This window comes from Oryctolagus cuniculus, chromosome 10 (genome assembly GCF_051225735.1).
Source record: "Oryctolagus cuniculus isolate XC-2025 breed Fujian yellow rabbit chromosome 10, ASM5122573v1, whole genome shotgun sequence".
Taxonomy (NCBI): domain Eukaryota; kingdom Metazoa; phylum Chordata; class Mammalia; order Lagomorpha; family Leporidae; genus Oryctolagus; species Oryctolagus cuniculus.
Window position 1 is genome coordinate 100,438,206 of NC_142876.1, and position 24,421 is coordinate 100,462,626.

The window sequence follows — 24,421 nt, forward strand, 5'->3', positions numbered from 1 at the left end:
TTCCCAGAGTCAGGCACTTTTTTTCAGTCCTGTGCTCTTCCCATAAGTCCAGTGACCCCTACTTCCATGCCGCAGGCTGCTCCTTCATGTGGGTCCCCAAGGTTGTGGCCAAGCTTCTGCGAGCCACTCCAGGGGCTCAGAGCGCTAAATGCCTGATGACTCTGACTGCCAGCCCCACGGCCACCACTGTTCTGATCTCCCCGGGGAACTCAAACCCACACCGTCCAGAACAGGGCACATCCCACTCCTACTGGGCCCTGCTCTGGCCTTGCTGCCACTTCACCGTCCCCTGCCAGAGCAGTACCCCCACCCCCCCTCCTCCAACCCCACCCCGCACATCTGTGCCTGTTGTGTTTCCCCCATTCTAGGCCTCCCCTGTTTCCTCTAATCCGTCCTCCACAGGGCAGCCAAGGGGCTCTGCCAAAAGTTACCACATCACTCCCTCGTTCAGGAACCCTTGGTGGCTCCCCAGTGCCGGGAGTAGAAGGCGCACAGGTTCTGGTGTGGGCTCTGTAGGAGGGGAGGGCTCCAGAGTGTCTGCGAAGCAGCCTGCAACCTTGTATCCGACACTCCCTGTTCCTCAGTTGTGGGACAGGTAAAATGCCTCTCCAGGAGGAACATGCAGAATGCAGCCAGGAGAAAGGGAGGAAACACAGGGACAGCTGTGCAGAGCGCAGGACACACAGGAGGAAAGCCCTCCACAGAGCCCGCACCGGGGCTGAGTCCTACCAGTGATTCCTGCAGGGCCCCAGCGGGCTAACACCCCCTGAACTCTACTTCACCCTTCCTCGTGCTGGCCTGCCTCGCTTCCCCCCTGCCCACCATCCTCCTACCCTGTTAATCCCCCTCCCCATTTCTCTCACTGGCTGCAAGCTGGGCTCTCTGACTGCCCCCCCCCGTCCCCCCCCCCCCGTCCCCAAGCCACATCCAAGATCCCAGCGATGAGTCTCTTCCACCCAGGTCCCTGATTCCAGGCCCCTTACAGGGCGGCAGGCAAATATTTGTCAAGTTAAACCAACGGATTACCCCAGCCTACCTCACCCTACCAGGAGCTCCTCATCCTGGGGCTGGGAAGGGTATAAACAATGCTCTTCCCAGCCCTGTAACCATGTGCACCAGGGCTGTGTACAGGGAAGGACAGCTGTGCCTCCACACTCAGGAAGCCAGGAGTGCTTTCAGGAAAGCTCATTTCAGGGGCACAGGGCGGCTTCCTAGTCAGAGCTGCGTGAGTACCAGAGGAGGCATGGCGTGTCCCCGTGCCCACTAGCCCAGCACCAGACTGACCAGGAGCACCGGAGGAGGCATGGCGTGTCCCCGTGCCCACCAGCCCAGCACACCCACACTGGACCATGAAGGGCTTGCAGCAGAGCTGGGGATGGCATCTTTGCTACAACTGAGAAGCAGCCGCTGCCAGTGCACCCCAACAGCCAGGAGGATAACCTCAGGGCTCCCCACAGGCCACTGAGCGCTCTGGTCAGCTCTGTCTCTGTCAAGTAGCAGCTCGGAGCAGGTGAGGAAGGGAGTCCTCTTCAGTGGCTGCGACAGCCCAGGAAGGGGAAGCTGCTAGCACTTCCCCAAAGGCAGTTTCAGGTGGGGCCTGTCATCCCTCGCCCAGGACCAGGCAGGACCCTCTGGGGATGCCCAGAATCCAGAATCCTCACCACCTTACTCCCATGGCTCCCAGGTGATCTGGGAGACAAGACCTGGGCTGCTTCTGCTGTGGCTCTCCGTGGCCACAGCTTGCTCCTTCCCTGCAGCCCCGAGCCGAGCCGGCTCCAGCCCTCCACCTCCTCGCACCCCCGGCACTTCCCCCTCCTACTCCTTGGCCCAGCAGCAGTTCCAAGACTGTCAGCCATCCTGCCCTCCCTCCCCTCCCCCAGACCTCTCTTTCTCCCAGGGGAACGGCCCCAAGCCTGGGGACTCTGGACCCCAAGGGCCCCCTTCTTCTTTTTTTTTTAAATTTTATTTTTTGACAGGCAGAGTGGACAGTGAGAGAGAGAGACAAAGAGAAAGGTCTTCCTTTGCCGTTGGTTCACCCTCCAATGGCCGCCGCGGCCAGCGCGCTGCGGCCGGCGCACCGCGCTGATCCGATGGCAGGAGCCAGGTGCTTCTCCTGGTCTCCCATGGGGTGCAGGGCCCAAGGACTTGGGCCATCCTCCACTGCACTCCCGGGCCACAGCAGAGAGCTGAAGGTCCCCCTTCTTAATCAGCCACTTTCTTCACAGAAAACTGACTTTGGCTCAGAGTACTCAGGCTCCAGCACTCCTTGCCAAGAAGTTTCTAGATCAGGCGAGTCCCCATCCCCCCCATATGCCTGACACAAGGGGGCGGGGTTCGGGAAGGGTCACCTGTTCCAGCAGTGTTTACTATGAACCTATTGTGTGCCAATGTGCTGAGAATCCTAGGGTAAGGGCGGCAGGTGGACCCTGCCCCCAGGAGCACACACCAAACAAGCACACAGGGGAGTGAACTCCACAGTTTCAGAGGGAATCTACAGGGTAACCACAGAGGCCCTGTGAGGGCTGGCTGGGGGCACAGTCTGGGGAGGGGAATTTAAGTAATGGGATAAAACTAGTCATGTGACAAACCAGAAGACAGCGACAGGCAGAGGCAACAGCAAGTTGGGGGGAAGGGACTGCCAGGAGGCGTTGCTAAGAAGGCAAACGGGGCTCCCAAGTCCCCAGGAGACGCTGAGGTAAAGACACCACTCTTGGACGGCACCAGGGCTCACTAGGCTAATCCCCTGCCTGCGGCACTGGCGCCCCGGGTTCTAATCCCAGTTGGGGCACCAGATTCTGTCCCAGTTGTTCCTCTTCCAGTCCAGCTCTCTGCTGTGGCTGGGAGGGCAGAGGAGGATGGCCCAAGTGCTTGGGTCCTGGTTTCGGATCGGCGCAGTGAACCAACAGAAGAAAGACCTTTCTGTCTTTCTCTCACTGTCTGTAACTCTCTTTCTCTGTCTTTCTCTCTCTAACTCTGCCTGGCAAAAAAAAAAAAAAAAAAAAAAGCCACCACTCTCTCCAACCCAGTGACCTGTGTCTAGCCCTGTAAACCCCAGTATCCTGACTCTCAGGTGCTCCTGACAGAACCAGGAAGGAGCTGCCCAGGACCCTGGCGGGAGAGCCGGAGAGCCCTCAAGGCTTTGGAGCCATGGTCTGAGCTGAGTCTCGTCCCTTCTCCTTGAAGAGTTCACAGTCCAACCTGCCACTGTGCCTGTGCCTGCTGCATACGGAACCTCCAAAGGCCACCTCCCCGGGGAAGCCGGGGTCCTGGGGGGCCTGGGAAATGCTCATCAGCACCGTCCCCAGAGTTGCTGTTTCACTCACGTTATTGCCTCCTTACGGTGCTGGCCAAAGGCTGGGGCTGGTAGCCTCTCCCGCGCCTCGTTAGGGCTGTCATTAGCGCTGCTTCCTGGAATTTAATTTAATGAAGAAGCAAAAATAGCTCTAATGAAGGTGATGCAACATCAAGCGGCTCTGCGAGGTACACCTTGCCACCTGGGCTCAGGGGCCTGTGTGCGAGGGGAGGCTGGGGAGGGGCCTGTCCCGCATGGCTGCGTGGGGCTGTGCGCAGTGAGCAGATGCCGCAGGCAGAGTCAGCCACACACAAAATGGTCAGGAGCTGCTTCAGGCTGTTGGAGAAAAGGCTCCTGGGAGCTATCAGCAAAGGCCCTAAGGTGAGGGCCAGGCTGTGGGATGGCACCATGGGGGTCAAAGGGGCCAGATCACCAGGGCCATCTGCTAAGCAAGGAGGGGTTGAGTCGCATCACCAGTGTGATGGAGACGATCGGATGCTTCTAAAGGCAGAGACTGTGAACTCACACTCCCAAATCCCCAAAAGCAGCAGGGGGAGCCAGGCCAGGCTGATGCAGGAGTCGGGAGCTCAGTGCAGGTCTCTCTTGTGAGTGGCAGGAACCCAACCACTGGAGCCTTCATCCTGCCTCCCAGGGCTGACATCAAGACCCCAGCACTCCAGTGTGGGTCAGCGGCCCAGATCTGACATCTGAAGTTCCCTCCGGCTATGAGGACAGCAGGAAGACAAGATTAAGAAGGCAAGGGAGGGGGCCGGCGCTGTGGCATAGTAGGTGAGGCCACTGCCTGCAGAGCCGCCATCACAAATGAGCACTGGTTCGAGGCCCGGCTGCTCCACTTCTGATCCAGCTCTCTGCTATGGCCTGGTAAAGCAGTAGAAGTTGGCCCAAGTCCTTGAGCCCCTGCACTCACGTGAGACCCAAGAAAGCTCCCAGCTCCAGGGGTGCAGGGGGTGGCCACAAAGTGAGGTTAAATCTCGGGGACTCTCCTGAGGGTGGGGCTGGCCCTGGGCAGTTGGTTCTTCAGCACCTGCCGGCCGGCTGCTTTCCGGTCAGCCTTCGCGGGGCGCTGTTCAAACACAGGAGGATAACCTAAGGGGGCTCCCAGCGCCCCCACACCCACTTTCCCGGAGGGACCTTCCCTGCCCGGCCGGAGTCTTTAAGCTCAGATGTGTGGCCCGAAGCCCCGCAAGCTTCAACCTCACACAGTCGCCTGCCTCGGGCCCCTGCGCCTCTCAGCCCCTTTACACCCTACTCCCTGACCTCCTCCAGCAGCCCCTACGCTCGCCCCGCCCACGGCCTCCGCCCCCAAATCTGGCCTCCCGAGCCCGGCCGAAGCCGGAAGCGGCCTCAGGGAGTGCTGCCCCGCCCCTTCCGGGGCCTCTCTAGGCCAAAGCACGCGATTTCGGTGGCCGCGAGAGGCCGGGCTCGGCTTCCCGGGTCAGCGGCGCCCCCTGGCGGGGCCAGAGAGTAGCGGGGCGCCGAGGCCCGCCGGGCGCGCCCACCTCTCAGAAGCAGTCTCCTCCCTCTCGGCTGCCGCTCGCGGTCGCCACCACCTTGCCACAGCCTCTGGTCTCGTGGAGCCACTGGCCGTGGCCCGCGGCTTCGCGGATCTGTCACTCCGTGGCCACCAAGGCCCTCTGCTAGGTCCTCAAATCAGTCCCTAGTGACACTGGCCTCCTCCTCCCGTCCTGGCTTCTTCACACTGTGGATGCCAGGGCGCTGCCTCCTTCCTCATCCTCTTCCCCTTCGCAGTGAAGTGACTCGTGACCCTCCCCCGCTGGGTACCTTCGAGGCTCGGACAGTTCCATGACCATCGCCCGTGCCCACTGCAGGGCCAGGGCGCCTTGAGGGTCGGATGTCCTGTTAAGACGTCGGCCGAGTAAGGAAAGCAGCTGTGTAGTCTTGGAGCGGCTCTCAGAACACTTGGTCCAGGTGGATCTGGGCGCCCTGCAAGGCCAAGCAGCTAGTCGGGGGCCGCACCTGGCTTCCTGCAGTACTCGCCTGCTCGTGAGGCGCAGTGTGGAGGCCGCGTCCCTCCTGGGCGATCTCGACCCCCGGCCCCACCCGGGGGCCTTCTGCCTGCCTCCCTCCTTCCAGGACTTCCCTGGAGCTCCCAGCCCGAGCTGCACGGTCATGGTGACCACCCCAGCCACCAGGCTGGGCAACGTGTCGGGCCGGTCACCGCGCAGCGCAGTCACGGGCCGGGAACCGCCAGGGGGCAGCAGAGGCCGCCTCCCTGAGATCTGGGATTAGGTCCCGGGCCAGTGCTGTCCAGGCCCGGTGGAGAGTGGCCGGGCCTTTGCAGCCTTGTGTGATTGGAGAGCGGTTTTGCTTTTTGAGGTTGTTTTCCGGGGCTACTCTTTCTCGGTAAGTAATTCTGAATTGGGGTCAGGGCAGTCCCTGGGTCTCTGTGTTACCTCTTGGACCCACTGTGTCCCCAGACACTGTGCTTGGCTAGATGGGCCAGTGGCCACCGAGCACACTTCCTCATGTCCAGGCCCCACTGTGCGACCCCTCCAGCTACTGCCTCCCAGCTCTGTTCCCTGGCACCGCGATCCCAGAAGTCCTTCACCCAGCCCCAACCCTCTGTCCTGCTAGTTCCTCCTTTTTTCTTTTCTTTTCCTTTATATTTATTTATTTATTTATTTATTTATTTTTGGAGAGACGGAGTTACAGACACACAGAGGGCTTCCATCTGCTGGTTCACTCCCCACGCGGCTGCAATGGCCAGAACTGAGCTGATCCAACGCCAGGAACCTTCCAGGTCTCCCACACGGGTGCAGGGGCCCAAGGACTTGGGCCATCTTCTACTGCTTTCCCAGGCCACAGCAGAGAGCTGGGTCAGAAGTGGAGCAGCCGGGACTAGAACCAGTGCCTAAATGGGATGCCAGGATGCGGCATCACAGGCAGAGACGTTACTGGCTGCACCACAGCACTGGCCGCCCAGTGATTTAAACTCCACAAGGACAGAACTCATCTCCTCCCCAGCCTCCTGCGGTGGCAGCTGCACTCCCAGACAGCCCCAGAGTCACCCTTGACTCATGTCTGCCTCTCCCCCATCCCCAGCCTGTCAGGGAACCCTGGAACCTCTACCGCAGGACGAGCCCCGTGACTCACCCCACCAGGGCCAAGCCACCCAGTGTGTCTGGGACAACCAGGGTAACCGAGCTGGCTGTCTCAGTGGAGCAGCTTAAATAATCCATTTAGAGCTTGGCCTAGCAATCAAGACCCTGCTTGGGATGCTCACAGCCCATGTTGGAGTTCCAGGCCCGGCTCCCGATGCCAGCTTCCTGCTAATGTGCACCCTGGGAGGCAGCCCTGATGGCTCAAGTAGTTGGGGCCTGGCCCAGATGATCTGAGTTCCGTGCTCCTGGCTTTGGCCTGGCTCAGCCCTGGCTATTGAGGCCATGTGGGGAGTGACCCAGCAGATAGAAGATCTCTCTCTCACTCTCTCTTTCTCTCCATTGCTCTGCCTTTCAAATAGATGAAAGTAAATAAATACACTTTTTTTTTTTTCATTAGTTGCCTCCCTGCCACCCATGTGGGAGACCAGATTTGAGTTCCAGGCTCCTGGCTTCAGCTTAATACAGCCTCAGCCTGTATTAGACAGTAAACCAGCAGATAGAAGACTTCCCCCTCCCTCCTTCTCAGGGGCCAGTGTTGTGGCATAGTCGGTTAAGCCAGTGCCTGCAGTGCCAACATCCCATGTGGGTGCCAGTTTGAGTCCTGGCTGCTCTACTTCTGATCCAGCTCCCTGCCAATGCATCCAGGAAAGCAGCAGAAGATGGCCCAAGTGCACCCACATGGGAGACCCAGAGGAAGCTCCTGGCTGCTGGCCTTGGTCTGGCCTAGCCCTGACGGTTGCGGCCATCTGGGGAATGAACCAGCAGATGGGAGGTATCTCTCTCTGTCTCTCCCTCTCTTTCTTTGTAATTCTGCCCATCAAATAAATAACTCTTTTTAAATTTATTCATTTGAAAAGCAGAGAAACAAAGACGAACACCGAGAGATCATTTACGCCTCAGATGCCTGCAGGAGCCAAAGGCAAGGCCAGACCAAAGCCAAGAGCCAGGAACTCCATCCTGGTCTCCCACATACACGGCAGGAATTCAAGAACTGGGACCATCAACTGCTGCCTGCCAGGAGCATATGCAGGAGGCTGGATCAGAAGAAGGGGGGAGCTGGAACTTGAACTAGGCACTTCCTGTGGAATGCAGGCATCCCCAGAAGCAGCTTAGCCTTTGCCCTTACAATATCCACCCCAATAAATAGATTGTTTTTGAAAAGATTTATTTATTTGAGAGAGAGAGAGAGAGAGAGAGGAAGGGATTCTCCGTTTGCTGGTTCACTTGGGCCCTCACCTGCTGTCTCCCAGGGTGCAGGAAACTGGACAGGAAGTGGAGGCAGGGCTTGATCCCAGGCATCTGATGCAGGATATGGGCGTCCCACATGCTGGTTCCATAAATAAAGATGATTTTGAGAGTCCCCTTTCTTAGTGAGCCCCACCCAGACCCCCCCCCCGCCCGCTGTTCCCCACTCCTTACCCCACCGTGCTGAGCCCTTCTTACCCCCTAACTTAGTGGTTGTGTTGTATGCTTCTGTTCCGAGCCCACTCCCCCACCTAGAACTGCAGTTGGAGGAAGGCAGGGGTTTGCCTCTGTTCACCGCTGTGTTTGCAGGTGCCAGCAGAGTGCCTGGCACCTAAGCTCCATAACTACTTGTTGAGGGGATGAATGAGCCCCTTGTCGGTTGGTAGGCAAATGTGTGTGTGTGCACACAGGGAGGAGGGTGAGCAGCGACTGTGTTGTCTTCCTTTTCTATCCGAAGTCGTCAGAGGCAAAACAGTGAAAAGCAACGGAGAAGACCTCTGTGCTGGACTCGTGGCGGCTCCACAATGTCAATATTCCAAACTTACAGGAAAAAACTTGGGAAATTCTTCAAAACACAGAAAAACAGTGCCGCCCTCGGGCCACAGGCCCATTCAGGCGCAGGGTGAGGGGGGTACATGCGCACACAGTCACATGGGCGCTTGGCTGTGGAATCTGGCGTCGCGGCCACACCTCCTGTCCCCTCCCCGGCGTCTGCTGCCCGCTGGCTGGCCCAGAGGGGGCTGGACGGGGCAGGCAGAGATGGCCTTTCGGAGCCAGGGCCCTTCCCCACCCCGGTGTGGTGCACGCACATGTACATGTGTGTGTTGCTACTGTTAGCATGCCCCCTGGTCTGAGAGGCGAGAGGCCGGGCCTGGGGCACCGCTCGAATCTGACCTCTTTGGAGGGAGAGAGGATAAGAAAGAATCCAGGGTCTGCCTGCAGGCTGCACTCTGCCCGCCGCTCCTCCCCACTCCCCAGGAGCTGCAGCTTCCAGGCGGGGCTGGGGCCTCAGCAGGTGGGAAAGCAGCCCCCCACGCCTGGGTGCCCGGGCTGCGTGCGCCTCTAGGCCAGCGTCCAGCTCTTTCCTGGGTGAGTCCCTAGGCTGGAGTCAGGCGCCCGGGGCTGATGGGAATGGGACTCAGGAAGCCCCCTCGGCCCAGCTGGCACTGCCGCCGACCCGGCAGCCTCCGCTCGAGGAAGTTCTTTCTTCAGGGCTTCCCCGAGCTGGCAGCTGCCTGGCAAGTTCAAACTGGATCTCTCCTGCTGCCTTTTCCCTGGCGGCCCAGCCCGGTGCAGGGTCTCTCCTAATGGGGAGTCGGTGCCAAAGCCTGGGCAGCTCCATCCCGCTGGGTCGCGGCTGGTTCGGGCCTGCCCAAGGCAGTGGGCAGCTTCCCCCGTCCCACCGAAGCCAGGACACCTGGGGCTGCCCTGTCTGCCTGCAGCCCCTGCCGTGCCTTGGACTTCCCCTCCCCCATCCCTGGCACTCGGCGCCCCCTCGGGGACTGGGGACTGCCCGGCCCACCTTTATTCAGAGGGGATTTTGCTGTGAATGAGAGGATCAGCCCGCAGGGCACAGGATCCCTGGACTTTTGTCCATTGATAGAGGTTGCACGGCAGCCAGGCGAGGGCAGGAGGCCTCTCCTGGGGCTTCCACAGGGCCGTACCCCCCCCCCCACTCAGACCCTCCCTGAAGCTGCTGGGGATGCACCTCACGTTGCCTCCTTTTGAAGGCCTCTCTCTGTCCCACTTCCTGGGGCCTCATTCATTCCCCCCACCTCACCCGTGAGAAAGCAGGTCTGAGCTGAGCTTGGCCTGGGCCCAGAGCTGGGTCTGAGCGTACTACTGGCTGGTTTGGGGGGCAGGGGGTGGGAGGGTAGGAGTCCCACCCTGGCCCTTCCCTCCTCCCAGATGAGGAGATGAGGAGGAGACAGGTCCTCCATCACCACCCATGTCCTGGCTGCCCCTCCACACTCCAGGAACCCTGGGGATCATGGGGACCAAGAACAGGCAACACAAACAGTGATCTTCTGTATCATATTTATAAAAGGGGGCCGCCAGCCTCCCCACCCCAGCCCTGGGGTCTTTGGCTCCCTGGGGAAGGACACTGTAGGCCCCAGCCTCTCCCTTCTCCCAGCAGTGGAATGTGACCTTCGACCCAGGCTGGGGAGGGGGAGTCCCAGCCTCCCCGGGACTGGGGAAGGGATAGGGCAGAAGTCCTTTGGGGGTGCCCACTCCAGCCCCACTGTCAGCAAAAACCTGGTAACCCCAGCTTTGGGGTGCAATGGAGTCTCCTCCTGTGGAGGGGGTGGGAGAAGAGGACATGGGGATCCAAGGGGCCGAGCCCAAGTCTGTAAGGGACCAGGGGAGAGGAGGAGGGAGAACAAAGGGGCTGTGGACATGAGGCCCCAGGCTTAGGGCTGGCCCAACAGCCCCTCCGGAAGATGGCTGAGGGCCTGGGTTCTGGCTTTATTTGCCCCCCAGCGGCTGTGACCTCAGGAGGCATGGGGAGGAAGGATGAGGGTTCAGGCAGGATCTGAGGCCTCAGTCCCACCCTGCCCCCAGCTCAGGAAGCCCCTGCAGCTCTGAAGCCCAGCAGGGGGGTGGCCCAAGGGCCTTGGTCCTGGATCTGTAACAAAGACCTTCTACAGAGAGGACATGGGGTGGGGCGAATGCCATAGTGTTTACTTTCTGCCTGGTCTTTCTCCCCCTGCTGCTGGCCAAGGCATGGGAGCAGAGGCCGCCAGCCGGAGAGTCTGGGCAGGGGTGCTAGGATGCGGAGACACAACAGGATGGGGCCACCCTAGTGGTTTCCTCCCGGCTGTTTGGTCCCTGAGACCCAGTCAATGATGATGAAGCTCAAGCTCATGGTCATCAGCAAGAGGCCCAGCACAGCGAAACAAAGGGCCTGTGGGGTCAGAAGCCAGCGTCAGGTGGGAGGCCAGGGCAGCCCCCCACTCAGCCTCACCCCAGCACAGCACCCGCGAGAGCCCTCTCACCAGGACTTTGGGGGTGGACCTTGCAGGCTCCTTCTCCGTGGGCATGATTCGGAAGTAGAAGATGGCAGGGAAGATGAAGATGAGGCATGGGGCAGATGTGGCACCTGCAAAGAGCAGAGCAAAGCCACCTCCGGTTCTTGTCCGAGAATCGGCTCAGGTCTGGGGCTGGACCCATCAGAAGGGGGAGCGGGTCCCCTCCTTGCTGGGGGAGTTTCCAGAGCTCTGCCTGGTCCTGGGCACCCCACTGGTCTCTCCCTTTGTCCTCCACCCACCAGGAAGAGCGGCTGCAGTTGGGACCAGGACTCCAGTGAAGGAAGCAATGAGGAAAGACAGCCACAGGACGGAGGGAGAGGAGCCTCGGGACGCTGGGCTCCTGCAAGTGTCCCTGGAACTGGGGCCAAGGTGTTCTTTCCGCTTAATTCATCTTGAGTCAGATTGTGCATGTCAGTCCCCGCAGAGCCGGGTTGCAGAATCAGCCCCCTGAGTTGGGTCACCCTCACAGTGTTTCGGGGTTGTCTGATCTCTCAGCTCTGAGCCCCAGCTGGGACAGAGCAGTGCACGGAGCACCATACCTGGAGTCGGATGATCGTGGCTGACTCAAGGCTCCTTGCTCTCCAGCCGAGTGGCCCTGCTGCCCCTGCCGTCACCCTGAACTTCACTTTCCTCATGTGACCCTTGGCAGAGGCCCCTGACCCCAGAAGTCCACCCCGGCCCCTAGCAAGTGGACCTGACTCCGTGGCTTTGAGCCCCCAAGAGGGAATAGACTTGCCTTCAGGACAAAAACTCAGAGGAGAGCACACGCTGTGGCCAGCAGCCATCACTTAAATGTAGACCATGAACTTGAAAATCTGCCAGGATCTGCAGCTGTGAAATTCTCAATGCCCCCCACCTCCACAGCAGGGTTGTACTCTTACCGATGACCCCAAAGATGCCCAGGATGTTGGGGGCAAAGATGACCAGCAGGTTGATACAAGTGAGCAGGCCTGTGGCGATGAGTATGTGCCTCAGCCAGTTGAACTCCTGGTTCTGGAATAGCATCTGCTGGATGGCACGGCGCACCTGGGGTGGGCAGGGGGAGAGAGCCATCAGCCCTGTGGCCCCATCAGCATAGCACCCCCGACCCTTGGTCCAGCCACCTGCCCATCAGCTCACCGGGAAGAGAACAATTGGCACTGTGAGTGTGACAGCTGTCAGCACGGCCACGCGCACACACAGGATCAGCACATCAGACGAGTTTACCTTGTTGTAGGTGTGCAGCAGCTCTGACTCCACCCCATCTACGAAGGCAGGGAGGGTGGTCAGCAGGCTGGCGGTAGGGTTGGGATCTGAGCTGCGCAGCAGACCCTGACCCCGGGGAGTGTCACTCAGAGTCACCGCCACTGCTGCAGGGCACAGTCAGGCACTACGCACCTACTGAGCGCCTGAGGTATGCGGAGTGCCATGGCTACTGACCAGTCCCCGCCCTCCTCCCTGGCCTACAGCCCTGTCCCCGCCGGTCCAGCCATACCATAGAAGGTGAGGTAGCCGAAGAGGGCAGCCAGGAAGTACATGACGTACATGACAGAGATGGACAGGTTGGAGATGTGCTGCATTTTCTTCTTGGAGGGGCTGTGGGACAGGGAGGGATGGGCTTGGTGGTGAGCCAGGTCACATTGGGAGACCCACACCGGCACCGGGGTCCCTCTGGCACCACCTCTCACCATTCAGCCGCTGCGGGGGTCTCCGTCTTGCCCCCAGTCTCCCCTTGTGGCAGATCTTCCATCAAGTGACTAGCACCCTGTGCCCGCCGCCCCCAGCACACACCCGCAGTGCCACATCCACGCTGCCCAAAGCAGTTCCAGGCAGCCCTGGCCTCCTTCCCCGGCCCAGCACCTACTTCTTGAGCTCGGTGTAGATGGGCAGCACCTCGGGGTGGCAGACGAAGGCGAAAGCCATGATGGGGATGGTGTACGCTGTCTGGGGAGACAGGGGACAGTGTCACAGCGGCCCCTACCCCCGGCCCAGACCCTCCCCGGGCCTCTTGGGACCTGTGAGTTGAGAGTGAAGTAGCTCGGGGTGCAGAGAGCTTCAGCTTCAGCCTCGCCCGGCAGGTGCACCTTCTCCCCAAGGACCTCCACGTGGCTGACGTTGCCCGTGCTGTTGGCCGAGCTGGAGGGCAGCGGGCAGGGCACTTGGAACTTTTTGTAGATGACCTGTGTCGGGGAGGGGGAAGGGCATCAGAGCCAGCTTCGGCTGCCTGTGAAGTCGCCAGGAAGCCACATCTAGAGGAGGAGGAGGGAGCTGCCTTGGACACTTGCTATCCCTCTGCCAGCGGACCCCTGGTGCCCAGCAAGGGGGGTGACTCACTGCAATCAGGAAGAACACCATGCAGCTGAGAGAGAAGCCGCTGGAGTAGCCCAGGTAGCCTGAAAAGTGCAAGGTGGGGGCGTGAGCCTGGGGGCCCCGCCCCACATCCCTGCTACGCCTCCTCCAAGGCCTGTCTCTGCCACACTCACCAAGCTGTCGCATCAGTGCCAGAGGCAGAATGACAGTGACGGAGACCAGGATTACCAAGTAGTTCCCGTTCAGGTACCAGTCTCTGCCAGGGCGGAAGTGGGGGGCCAGGGTCAGAGCCCACCCAGCGTGGGGTGGAGCTGTCTCAGCTGGGGTTCCCAGTGGTACCACTGAGTGACCTCTGAAGAATATTTGCCCACAGCTCCCAGGCTCCCTCTCCCCATCTGCAAAATGAGCACGCACTCAGCACTCCCTGGAGTGACGCGAGGACAAAGGCGCTGGCCTGGCAGCAGCTCTCGCCTGGGAACCATTACGATTACAGTCACTGCTGGTTTCCAGGCCTGGGCCCAGCCTCCTGAGGGAGGTGAGTGCCACAGAGGGACCTGGCTCTGGAGGGGAGTGGCGTCTTCCAAGGGGGTCTCAAGGACTCGCCAAGCGCCTGCACTCCTTGTGGTGCCTCCTGGCACCTGCACTTTCTTCCTCCTGTCCTCCTTACCCTCTGGGAATGGACACGAGAAGGTGATAAGGCCAGGACCGCCCTCCAAGGGCAGGCCCAAAGGCCCAGTCCTTGGGAAAGGCCCCCCAGGGCCGCAGGGGCAGAATCCCTGGCTTCCTTCCCGCCTCCCAGAGTCGCCCCCAGCCTCACAGCCCCTTTGCTTGCCAGGGCTGAGCCGACAGGAGTAGTCCTGGCTGTCTCCTCACTTCCCTCCAAACCACAGAACAAGGCTGATGCTGGTCAGTGCTGGCTAAAGTGATAGGCAACTGGGACACCCTGGGCTTAATCTCCTGGGGGTGGGGCTGCCCCATGGTCAGGAATAGCAGGTGCTTAGAGCTAAGCCTGAGGCTGTTGTGCTCCCAGGCTGGGTCCAGGGCCAGGCGGGGTGCAGCCTCCTCAGCGTCACTCCTCCCCTCCTGGGAGGTTCCCTTAGGTGCCCGGTGCGTGGGAATGGAATGCTGCCTCTGCTGGCGGCTCTCTGCCCGGCTCTCCCACCAGCTCAGCCTGGGCCCTTTCCCCCTCCCCCGCTTCCTGGGGGCTCACGAGGTTTTTTCCTCCATGTTTAGGAAGGTCTGGATGACGAGGGGTAGCTCGGACTTGATGATGTACAGGTAGCTGGACATGGCTACAGGGAGAAGGGCAGGCAGGTGCTGGGGTCAGCCGGGCCAGCTGGCCTCCAGACCTGTCCACTGCCTACCCCAAGGCCTGCCACCTGCCCACAGATCTCACCGCCAATGTTCTGTAGTGTGATGGCCAGTGCTGCTGCCAGCTTGCCCGGGGTGCCGAAGGCGCGGTAGCCCAGCTGCTCATAGGCGCGAATGCCTATGGGGGCGGGGAAGAGGGGGTCAGGACAGCAAGGGGGAGTGGGTCCCCGCAGTCCACCCCTCAGCCCCACCCTCTCCAGGCCAGAGTGAGGCTCACCCACAATCCCTGAGGACTTAAGGAGGAGGTGGATGGAGTAGCTGGAGAGCAGGGCCACGGCCGTCAGCAGGAACCTGGGGAGGTTGGAGGCGAAGAGGCCGCTGGGGGCTCCCCTGGCCGGCCCGGGCTGAGGGACTCCGAGAGGCCGGCCGGGGAGAGTCTGAACCCCTGGTAGGTGTGGCTGCCCACTCAGTGGGCTTCAGACCCAGGCTGGGACGTGACCCGGAGGGGTCAAGGGCACCCTGTATCCCTCCTGTGAGTGTGTCCTCTTCAGAGCGCTTGGGACAAACATGTTTTCCATGCAGGCTGCTGGACAGAGCCCCCAGGCCAATGACACGTGTGCCCTCACAGGCCTGGCCACGGGGTTTGGCTGTCACGTGGAAACGCGGCAGGACAGACCTGGGCCTGTGGAGCTGGCCCTTGCTGTGACCTCAGTGGGTTTACCGGGCAGTCAGGTCTACTTGGCTGGCCCTGGGTGTTTTTCCAGCCGCGGTTTGGGTTTGGTGTAAGAAGCGCCCACCCACTGAGGCTGGGGCTTTGAGACGGGGCCTGGCAGCAGCTCGCTCCAAATTCCCTGTCTTGAGGAGGTCCACTGGGGGCACTCACAGGAAGAGGACGATGCCCGTGTTGGCCATGGCATAGGCGAGCCCCAGGATGCCGCTGCCCATGATGGCGTTGCTCAGGTTGAACACTGACATCCCGAACGATGTCTTCCCCTCGAACTGCAGGCACCAGAGTGGGGGCGGCGAGGGTGGCGAGTGAGCGAGGCTTGGCGCGTCACAGCCTCTCCCCCACCGTCCCCCGGCCTCCCGTCGCTGCCCGGCTCACGTCGGTGAAGTGCGGCTCCTTGCTGGGGCTTTTCTGTAGGAAACCCCTGCCCTCGACACAGCCTTGTCCCGGGTCCTCGGCCCTGTGGGCACAGCCAAGGCGGGCAGCTCAGCTGCTGCCCCGTGCCCGGTACCCTGCCCAGCCCAGGCCCGAGCCGCCAGTGGTGCCCCACTCTACTCACCGCTGGTGCATGGCCGTGGGCGAGCTGGCTGGGAGCAGCACCTCGGAGGGCTTGCCGTTGGGCACCAGCTCCACCATCTCCGTCTGCAGAGGCGCCTCCATGCCGCCGCAGCACTGCTCTCACACCCACAGTCGGATGTCTGCGGGGCAGCCGGTGCCTCTGGTTATCCCCCTCGCCGGGCACACAGCCCAGCCTCCCACACGAGGCCTGCTGCCCTCGCCCTCCCCCCGGGGGTCACTCAGGACATCCAGGCAGGGCAGCTCCTCCTGCTGCCTCCTCAGGATGTGCCTTTCCGAGGGGCTGAGCCTCGATGCCTGAGCTCCCCTGGACTTCCTGTAGGGACATAACACACCCCCTTGGCCCACACGCAGCCCCGGCAGCCCCTGGGGCCTCAGGTGTCCCCTGTGTGCACCGAGGGTCGCCGGGCCCCCCGCCCGCACTGGGAGTGTGCACTCTGGACAGGCTCTCCTCCCCGACATGCGTCCTGGGAGACAGCTTCCTGCACTGGCCCCGGGTGCCAGGGGCCTCCTGGCCAACCTAGAATGGCAGTGCCCGACGGCAGGAGGCCTCGGGAGAGGGTGAGGGCTGCGGGCCCCGTTCCCAGCCGCCCGGCGGGCACTGCTGGCAGCCAGAACAAAGGGCCCTCTATGGGCTGAGAGCTGGCGCTGGGAACGGCAGGCGCAGAGGCTGTGCCCCCAGAGCCAGGAGGCCTGAGGCGGTGCTGGGTGGTGGACACCTGGGCCCTTCCCTGCTGGCTGCAGCAGAGAGCCCTGAGGGCCCTTCCAAGAAGTGGGTGCTCTAGGGCCCAGGTCTCTGAGCCACACAGGCCTCATGCTCCACATAGCCCTATTCCCCTTTAACCCTCTCCTCCCCCGCCAGGGAGCCCAGAAGCCCCTAAACAAAGCCCCCACTTGCCAGAGCCACAGGTCAGGAGCTCGTGGCTTTGGCCAGCTGGGGAGGAGTGTGGGTGCCCGGAGCAGCGTCCCCATGGCTGCCGTCAAGCACATTCTGCCGGGTCCCCCCACCCACTGCCCAGCAACCTGCTGGCCCCTCTCCCACCGCTGGGCCAGGAGTTGGCCACCTCATGCCCGGAAGGTGGCTGGGCACCATGCCCCTCGGGTCTGTAAGGACAGCCTGAAGGCCAGGCGGCCAGCAGGAGGGCTGGGGCTGGGGGACTGGGGAGGTCAGCGTTGCCAGGCAGGACCTCTAGAGCCCAGTGTGGACTGGGAACCCCACAACCTGCCCTGCCCCCACCCCCACTCCAGACCCTGGTGGTCTCAGGTCTGTCCTTGAATCAAACACAGGGAAGGACTCAAGCTGAGCACTCAGGGCTCGGGGTGAACAGGGAGGGAAGGTGGGCTCAGGCCTGGGCCCTGGGGTGACAGTGTGCATTTCCCACTGGAGGAGCCCCTCTCCCCTTTGCCCCGGGCAGCCCCAGGCCGGAGTTCTGTCCTTGGCAGCCTTAGCTGCGGAGACGCCACACCAGGCACTCTCTCACCTCTCAAACCTGCCTGTGTCTCTGATGCCAGCCAGCCCTGTCCAGTCAGGACTGTGACCATGCTACTATCTCCCTTGAGCCCCCTTCCCCTAGGCCAGCCCATTCTAACGCCCTTGCCCTAAGCCTTGCCATGGGCGCCACTCCAGATGCCACCTGGACGTGGAGGTGCCGGTGCCTGGTCTCAGAGGCACTCCAGTGTGCCCCCTGGCACTCAGCTGGGGTTGCCCTTGCCCGGCCCCCCAGCCCCAGGCAAGCTGGGGCAGGTCCTCGGAGTGTGCTGAGTCGACAGCCTGGACAAAGCACCCTTCTCTGCCTTAATAACTGAGGCCCCAAGGGCTTGCCTGGGCTGGTGTGTATGGGGGTGCCAAGGTGTCCATCAGGACTGTAGCCGTCAGCCAGTGCCTCCAGGGAGACCACAGTGCGCGGTGTGGGCCACAGGAAGTGTGTGGAGCTCTGGCTCCAGGTTCCCCCTCCCTCCCTCAGGGCATGGGACTGGACCTCTAGGGCCTGCTGACTCTCTGCAGTCATGGCTGATGTCAGGCTGGCCTGAGATCCCAGAAAAGACATGGAATACACCTACCTCAAGTGACTGCCATCTAGAAGGGACAGACCCTCTGAGTAGCTCCTGCTACACCTGAGCATGAGCCACACAGTGTTGGGACTTGAGCAAGGGGCAAGGCAGGCACTGGGTACAGCAGTTAAGACCTCTTAGGGGCCAGCGCCGTGGCTCACTAGGCTAATCCTCCACCTTGCGGCGCCGGCACACCGGGTTCTAGTCCCAGTCGGGGCGCCGGAGTCTGTCCCGGTTGCCTCTCTTCCAGGCCAGCTCTCTGCTGTGGCCCGGGAGTGCAGTGGAGGATGGCCCAAGTACTTGGGCCCTGCACCCCATGGGAGACCAGGAGAAGCACCTGGCTCCTGCCATCGGATCAGCGCGGTGCGGCGGCTGCAGCACGCCGACCGTGGCGGCCATTGGAGGGTGAACCAATGGCAAAGGAAGACCTTTCTCTCTGTCTCTCTCACTCTCCACTTTGCCTGTCAAAAAAAAGACCTCTTGGGATGGCTGGCCCCGTGGCTCACTTAGCTAATCCTCTGCCTGCGGCGCCAGCACCCCAGGTTCTAGTTCCGGTTGGGGCACCGGATTCTGTCCCAGTTGCTCCTCTTTCAGTCCAGCTCTCTGCTGTGGTCCGGGAGTGCAGTGGAGGATGGCCCAAGTGCTTGGGCCCTGCACCCGCATGGGAGGCCAGGAGGAAGCACCTGGCTCCTGGCTTCGGATTGGCGCAGTGCACCAGCCATAGCGGGCATTTAGGGGGTGAACCAACGGAAAAAGAAGACCTTTCTCTCTGTCTCTCGCTCTCTCACTAACTCTGCCTGTCAGAAAAACAAAACAAAACAAACAAACAAACAAACAAACAAAAAAAAACAACCTCTTGGGATGCCCCCAACCCCATATCAGAATGCCTAGATTTGAGTCCTGGATTCTAGCGTTCTGCTAACAAGCCACCCAGCCCTGGCTGTTGCACGCCTTTGGAGAATGAACAAGCAGGCACAGAGATCTTCCATATGCTGGTTCACTTCCCAAATGCCCACAACAGCCAGGACTGGGCCAAGCCAGAGCCAGGAACCTGGAACTCAGTCCTGGCATCCCACTTGACTGGAAGGGAAGTGTGTGGAGGTACTCAAGCCATCACCAGCTGCCTCCCAGGAAGCTGGAATCGGGAGCAGAGTAGCTGGGATTTGAACCAAGCACTCCAACATTGGAGGCAGGCATTCCAAGCAGTGACTTAACACCTGCCTAATAAATAATGCTTTTTAAGAAAAGGAGAGGCAGGGAGGCATCCAGTAGAGCTTTCTAGGGGAGGTGATGCGGCCATGCCTAAAGACCCAGTGGGAGTCCCTGAGGTATCAAACAGGAAAGAAAATGCCAGGCAGAAGGCACAGCATGAGCAAAGGCCCTGGGGTATGGTGTGAGGTGGACTGGAGGATGGAATGAGGACTCTGTGGTTTCAAACACACAGAAAGCCTGACAGAGCCTCAAGAGCCGAGTCCAGTAGGGGCTGGGGCAGGACTAGGGGCCTGGCATGTGGCCCCTAGACATTCTTGAGGCTGCCAGCTCTTTCTGAAAGCTCCCCTCCCTCGGGCCTGCTGTCTCCCAGGCTCCTTGGTACCAGGGAGACAAACTCGGGAAGAGCCCCTGCCAGGCCTGACCACTGTGGGGAAGGCCCAGAGTGGATGGTGAGTCCAAGGTCTGTCCCGGCCCCACTTCACTGTGTGCCGTGGGCAGGTGCTTCCAACTCGGGCCCTCCGCGTCCCCCAACATATCAGGCCCCACAAGGTTTGGTCAGAGCTGAGGACAGAGTAAGGAGCCTTTCCAAGGCCCTTACCCCCAGAGCAGGCCCCGGACATCTAGAGGAGGGTCACATGCTGGGGTGGGCAGATGGTCATGACCTTGGGCAAGTCATCAGAGTGGCATCTGTCAGTGATGCAGCACAGGCCAGGCAGTAATCCATGGCCCAGGCCACTGCCCTGGGCCCTGTTTGCCTTTTGGGAAGATAAAGTCCAGGAGCCCTAGGGACAATGCACAGGCAGCGCCTGCCCACGTGGGCACCACAGGGTGAGAATTCGTCAGGCACACTTTGGCAGGTGTTGAGTTTGGCTAATTAAAGATTCCGAGGCTTGAGAATCCAGGCCACGGCAGGATGGCTGCTGCATGAGCAGCTGCAGGAAGCACACCTTCCTGTCCCGGGCCAAAGCCCTTCAAGTCCCCAGCTCTGAGCCCTCCTCAGTGCTCAGAGACACAGCAGGTCTGCAGCAGGGGGCCGGCCACAGGGACACAGACACGGGCCCTCCCTCCACAGCCACATGCTCCAGGGGGCACATGGAGCTAACAGCTATGGCCCAGGCTGCCTGTGCCTGGGAAAGGAAGGGGCAGCGGGCCTGGCCTCGAGGGTCACTGAGGTCACCCTGGGAGCTCTGGGTGAGGCCTGCCCCTGGGTCCACTTCAGCCCGCCCTTCCCATTCCCCCTCTGCTGAGACAGGGTGCCCTCCCAGCCTGGCACACATCTGGGCTGCTACCCCTCAGTCCACCTGCTTCCCCAGGCTTCAGAGGGGGGACACCGGCTACTAGGACAAGCCCTCTGTTAGGGGCGATAGCGCGTGCACATGGCTCCTCTGAATTGCATGTCGTCAAGGCACGGGCACAGGGACTGCAGAAGCTGATTGCTAGCTCAGGGCTCCAGGGATAGGGCAAGTGGGAGGCTTCAGGACAGAGTCAGGGACCCACGGACAACACTGCCTCTCACGCAGCCCACAGCTCCAGAGTTCGAACCCCAGTTCCCTCCTCATCAACACACGCAGCAACCCAGCAACGAGTGGCCAGTGTGGGGGCAGCGCCGAGCCGGGACTGAGGGGCAACACGCACAAGGGGGCCCAGGCTGGGAAAAGCCGGCAGCCCAGAGCACTCTCTACTGGCCACGCACCCTTCGTTCCCCCAGTCCTCTGGTCCTGGCCGCTGGGGTCTGTGCCTCTGTCCTGGGCATTTGGAGGTGTCCATCAGGATGAGGGACACAGCGGGGGCCGGAAGGCAGATTTTCCTGTGGTGGGGACATTTTATAGACGCACCACTGACGCACAGAGTTGGGCCTGGCCCGGGCACCTCAGGCCTCCTCCCACCCAGCCTGGGCCCGCCTTGCTCAGGCCACCCCCAGTGGAGTTTGTGGCCAGAACCTTTTGGCTCAAGACAGAGCCAGTGCCAGCAGCAGCTACCCCCCCCCCCACTGCCCCTTGCCAGCCTGCTGAGAGGGACGTGCAGCCCAGGCCCAGCTGAGGCAAAGGATAGGACATCACGTGACTAGGGGCCCCCCAGGGGCAGGGGAGACCCTGCGCCAGCCAGCCCATCCTCCTCCCTGCTGACCCGGAATCCCCTGGAGGCGGCCAAATATTTGGACAGCCGGACTCCTGGCCCCAGAGAAAGCTGGAGCACGGGCCTCGGGCAGTTCAGGACTCACTGGAGACCCCAATGGGGGGCTAACGGCAAAGCTGGCCTGGAGGAGGGGCGACATTCAATGTTGGGAAGAAGCAGAGGCAAAGAAGGGAGGGTGCATAGAAGGAAAACACACGTTGGACACATGTGCCCACGCATGACCCGGACAGAGACGGAGGCACAGAAGACAGAGAAACAAAGTGCGTATAGGACAGAGTAACTCGGAGAGCAGAAAAACCCCACATGCGGATGCACGGACAGTCAGATGGGGAGACAGACGCGGAGACAACCAGGGAGGGGAAAGAGATGAGATGATCCATAGCCAGAAGGAGACGGAGACAGGGAGACAAGGGGGCAGCGAGGGATGGCCAGAGGGGGAGAGGAAAGCAGAGCACCCAGGTGAGGGGGCCACTCCTGCAGGCCAGTGCAGGGACACCCAGAGAGAGGGCCGTGCCCCCGGGGGTCACAAGGCCAGGCCCTGCTGGACGCTCAGCGACCCCTAGTCCAGCACCAGGCTTGTCTCCCTGGACAATGGAGAGGACCCGCTTTGACTGGCCCCCATTCTCGGCCGCCACGCACGTGTGCAGACGTGCTGGCTGAGAGCTGTGTACAGGACGTGGCCTGCGGAGCGGAAATTCAAAACCAAGCCACCCTGGGCCACTGACCGGAAAGCCCCTCCTGCCCCAGCAGCTGGTCCTTCCCTTTGGCCCCCAGAAGCCCTGCCCGGTCCTCTGGAGCCTCGGCCTGCCCTCTGCAGCCGTCCTCCCATCCAGAGTCAAAGGCCCCTTCCCCACCAGACTGCGTGTGCCCAGGGCACGTAGCAGGTGCTCAGCAAGCATTTTTAAATGAATGCAATGGGTTCAGGCCCCCCCAAACCCTCAGCCCATCGTACCCTCTCCGAGCCCTGGCTGTGTCTATGTGAAAACCTTGTCCTGCAGGGCCCCATCCTCCCCCAGCCCAGACTGCACATCGAGGCCGAGCCTGTGCCTCCCCGGAGCCAGTCACACCCTCCCCTGCAAACACCTTTTCCCCCTCAAACTGCCTGCCTGTCCCTGGCCCAGCCCAGACTTCCAGGAAACGCTCAGGTCTGCTTAAATCCTCCCTGGGCCCAGCCCAGAGACCACGAAGCACCAGCCTGTCTCCTTACGTCTCAGTTTTTCTGTTTGCCCAGGGCTTCCAAGCTACTTTCTAAGGCAGCAGCACAGGGACAGAAGCAACCAGCTCTTGTGGCCTGGTCGCCTGGAGCCCTGGACTCGTGTGTGTGTGTGTGTGTGTGTGTGTGTGTAGGCCTTGTGACAGGGGCCAAAAGTATCAGCACTCAACAAAGCGCAGCTTGAGAGGCCAGAGGGGACGCGGGTGCCGCCAGTCCGGCAGGACAAGATTCTGAGACCTGCGCGCCTTCGCACCCTCGCCAGAGGCGCGGTCTCCCGGACCCAACCCTAAGACGTCGGAAATGACCCTTCCTGATTTTGGTCATTTCAGCCCCCTCCGGATGTGCCCGGCCCGGCCCTCAGCCCCTCCAAAGGGAAAGCTTCCGCGGCCGTGCCCAACACCCCCTTCCAAAACTGTCCCCACGCTGAGGCCAGAGGGATCCGCTTCCCTTCCACAAGAAAACAGCCCCAACCAGACCAGAGTAGGAAGAGGAAGGGACGGCAGCGCCAGGCCTCGTCCAGGGGTGGGCAGGCTGCAGGCTCGGAGCTCGAGCTCGCAAAGGGCTCAGGGGCCTTCAGCTTACTCCTCCTCAGCCCTGTTTGGGGCCCACACCCGGGCTCCGGGCTCAGGTCACTGTGGGGGAAAGGGCAGAACCCCGCAGGCCCCACCCCTGGCCCCCCTCCTCGGGTGTAAACAAACGCACGCATTCGCCGTGGCCAATGGAACAGAGCGATCCGGCGGGGGGCGGGTCCTGCAGACCGCGCCGGGTCGCTCCCCTCGGTGGACACGCGGCGCTCGTCCACCCCGCCCGGCGCCAGGTAGGGAGGAGCGCGCACCACGCCCCGCCCGCGAGCCCCGCGCCCCGCGCCCGCCTTGCCCGCTGGCCGCGCTACAAATGGAATTGGCTCTGGGGCCAGCACGTACCCCGAGGCTTCCCAGGCCGCCCGGCCCGAACTGCCCTCAAACCCCAGTCCAACGCAGCCGCAGCCGGGATAAATATACCCGGATTCCCAGCGTGCCAACCGGGCCGCTCTGCCTGTCCGGCGCCCGTCGGGGCAGCGCTCCAGGGGCTACTCCGGGCCCCTCTTGAGTAGCCCTTTGGGACCCACTCTGGTCCTTCCCCGCGGGTGCCGCCCGAGCCCTCCACAAGGCGTCCAGTGGCCCCGCTCCGGTGCCACCGACCTCCGACTGTCCCGCCCTGTCCTGTCGAGAGGTCCCAGAGCGCTGAGCTGCCCGGACCCGGCTCAGGCTCCAAGCCGGCCCGCGACCCACGGGTTCCCAGACTTGCGCCTGGAGCGCGCGGGGTTCTGTCTCGCCCGGGGCTGAGGCGCCTGCCTAGGTCACGGCCGGCGAGGGCAGCTCTCCTCAGCCTGGGGATGGCCCGGAGGGTGGACAGCAGGGCTTAGCCCGCTCGGTGCCCCTGGGCGAGTGGGTCGACGCCCCAGCGGTACCTGGCCTCGTGGGTGGGCACGCGCGGCGCTCCGCTGGGGCCGGTGCGGTCCGCTCTGCTCCCGGCTGAGCGCAAGGCTGCAACGGCGGCAGCGGCGGCTGGGGATGAAGGGCGGCCGGCCCCGCCCCCGGCCCGCCCCCGGCCCGCCAATCCCCTGCGGCCCGCGGGAGGAGGGGCTGGTCCGGGGCCGAGCGGGAGCGCAGGGGCGTCCGGAGTGAGAGCTAGCCCCGAGGAAGGAGCGCGGCAGATCGGGGAGAGGCTCGCTTGGCTCTTGTCCGGGGAGTACTTCAGTCCGCCACAGACTCGGTCTGAGGTCTCTGGGTCTCCTAATCCCCGAAAAGCTCCGCCGTCACTTCCCTTAAGCCGCCAGGCGATCTTCAGCTAAGAGGAGCGGAACGGGGCGATGCTGGGCACTAGTGAAGGGGCCGTTGATCCGGGGCAAAAAAAAAAAAATACCCTTCTTCCGGCCTGCCCCTTCCCGACCAGTGGGGGTGGGAGGACGCCTTACATCAATTTGGGCTTCTCTCCACATAAGCGGAAGACAGGAGGCTAGGGAAAATGCTAGTTGCCCAAGTTGAGCAGTTTACGCCATATACCTGTGCTGAACAGGGCACTGTGCTCTGTAGATAGGCACAAGTCCTTAAAGGGAGAGGGCCAGGGTTCAAGTCCCACCTCTGCTCCCAGTTCCAGCCTCCTGCTAATGACCATCACGGGAGGCAGCAGGTGACGGGTCAGCTACTCAGTAGC

The 24,421-nt window shown here is 61.9% G+C and overlaps 1 protein-coding gene and 1 long non-coding RNA gene across 3 annotated transcripts; one reads left to right on the forward strand and one right to left on the reverse strand.

Annotated features, from left to right (window-relative positions):
* Positions 1-5,553: 5,553 nt before the first annotated feature.
* LOC138844096 (uncharacterized) lies at positions 5,554-7,795 on the forward strand. 2 transcript variants are annotated; one of them, XR_016214803.1, is made up of 2 exons: positions 5,554-5,677; positions 7,296-7,795. It is a non-coding gene; the product is annotated as an uncharacterized LOC138844096 (long non-coding RNA). The 2 variants fall into 2 exon arrangements; XR_011379526.2 differs by having other exon boundaries at positions 5,556-5,677; positions 7,293-7,795.
* A 1,905-nt stretch (positions 7,796-9,700) lies between these two features.
* On the reverse strand, positions 9,701-23,755 carry SLC38A3 (solute carrier family 38 member 3). The gene is made up of 16 exons (XM_002713210.6): positions 23,676-23,755; positions 15,596-15,734; positions 15,415-15,496; positions 15,193-15,308; positions 14,587-14,660; positions 14,395-14,487; positions 14,209-14,290; positions 13,172-13,254; positions 13,023-13,081; positions 12,704-12,868; positions 12,553-12,632; positions 12,184-12,284; positions 11,829-11,953; positions 11,591-11,735; positions 10,677-10,780; positions 9,701-10,585 (listed from the first exon to the last, which is right to left on the reverse strand). The coding sequence occupies exons 2-16, from the start codon at positions 15,694-15,696 to the stop codon at positions 10,481-10,483; spliced, it is 1,515 nt and encodes a 504-aa protein (XP_002713256.3). The 5' UTR covers positions 15,697-15,734; positions 23,676-23,755; the 3' UTR covers positions 9,701-10,480.
* Positions 23,756-24,421: the final 666 nt, after the last annotated feature.

What these genes read in the sequence shown, in the direction of transcription:
- SLC38A3 (XM_002713210.6), bottom strand. Translation starts at nt 15,696, where the DNA reads ATGGAGGCGCCTCTGCAGACGGAGATGGTGGAGCTGGTGCCCAACGGC. An exon ending in TAAGTCCTCAGGGATTGTGG is followed by an intron (nt 14,488 to 14,586) that starts GTGAGCCTCACT and finishes CCGCCCCCATAG; the next exon opens with GCATTCGCGCCTATGAGCAG. An exon ending in AACATGGAGGAAAAAACCTC is followed by an intron (nt 13,255 to 14,208) that starts GTGAGCCCCCAG and finishes CCGCCCTGGCAG; the next exon opens with AGACTGGTACCTGAACGGGA.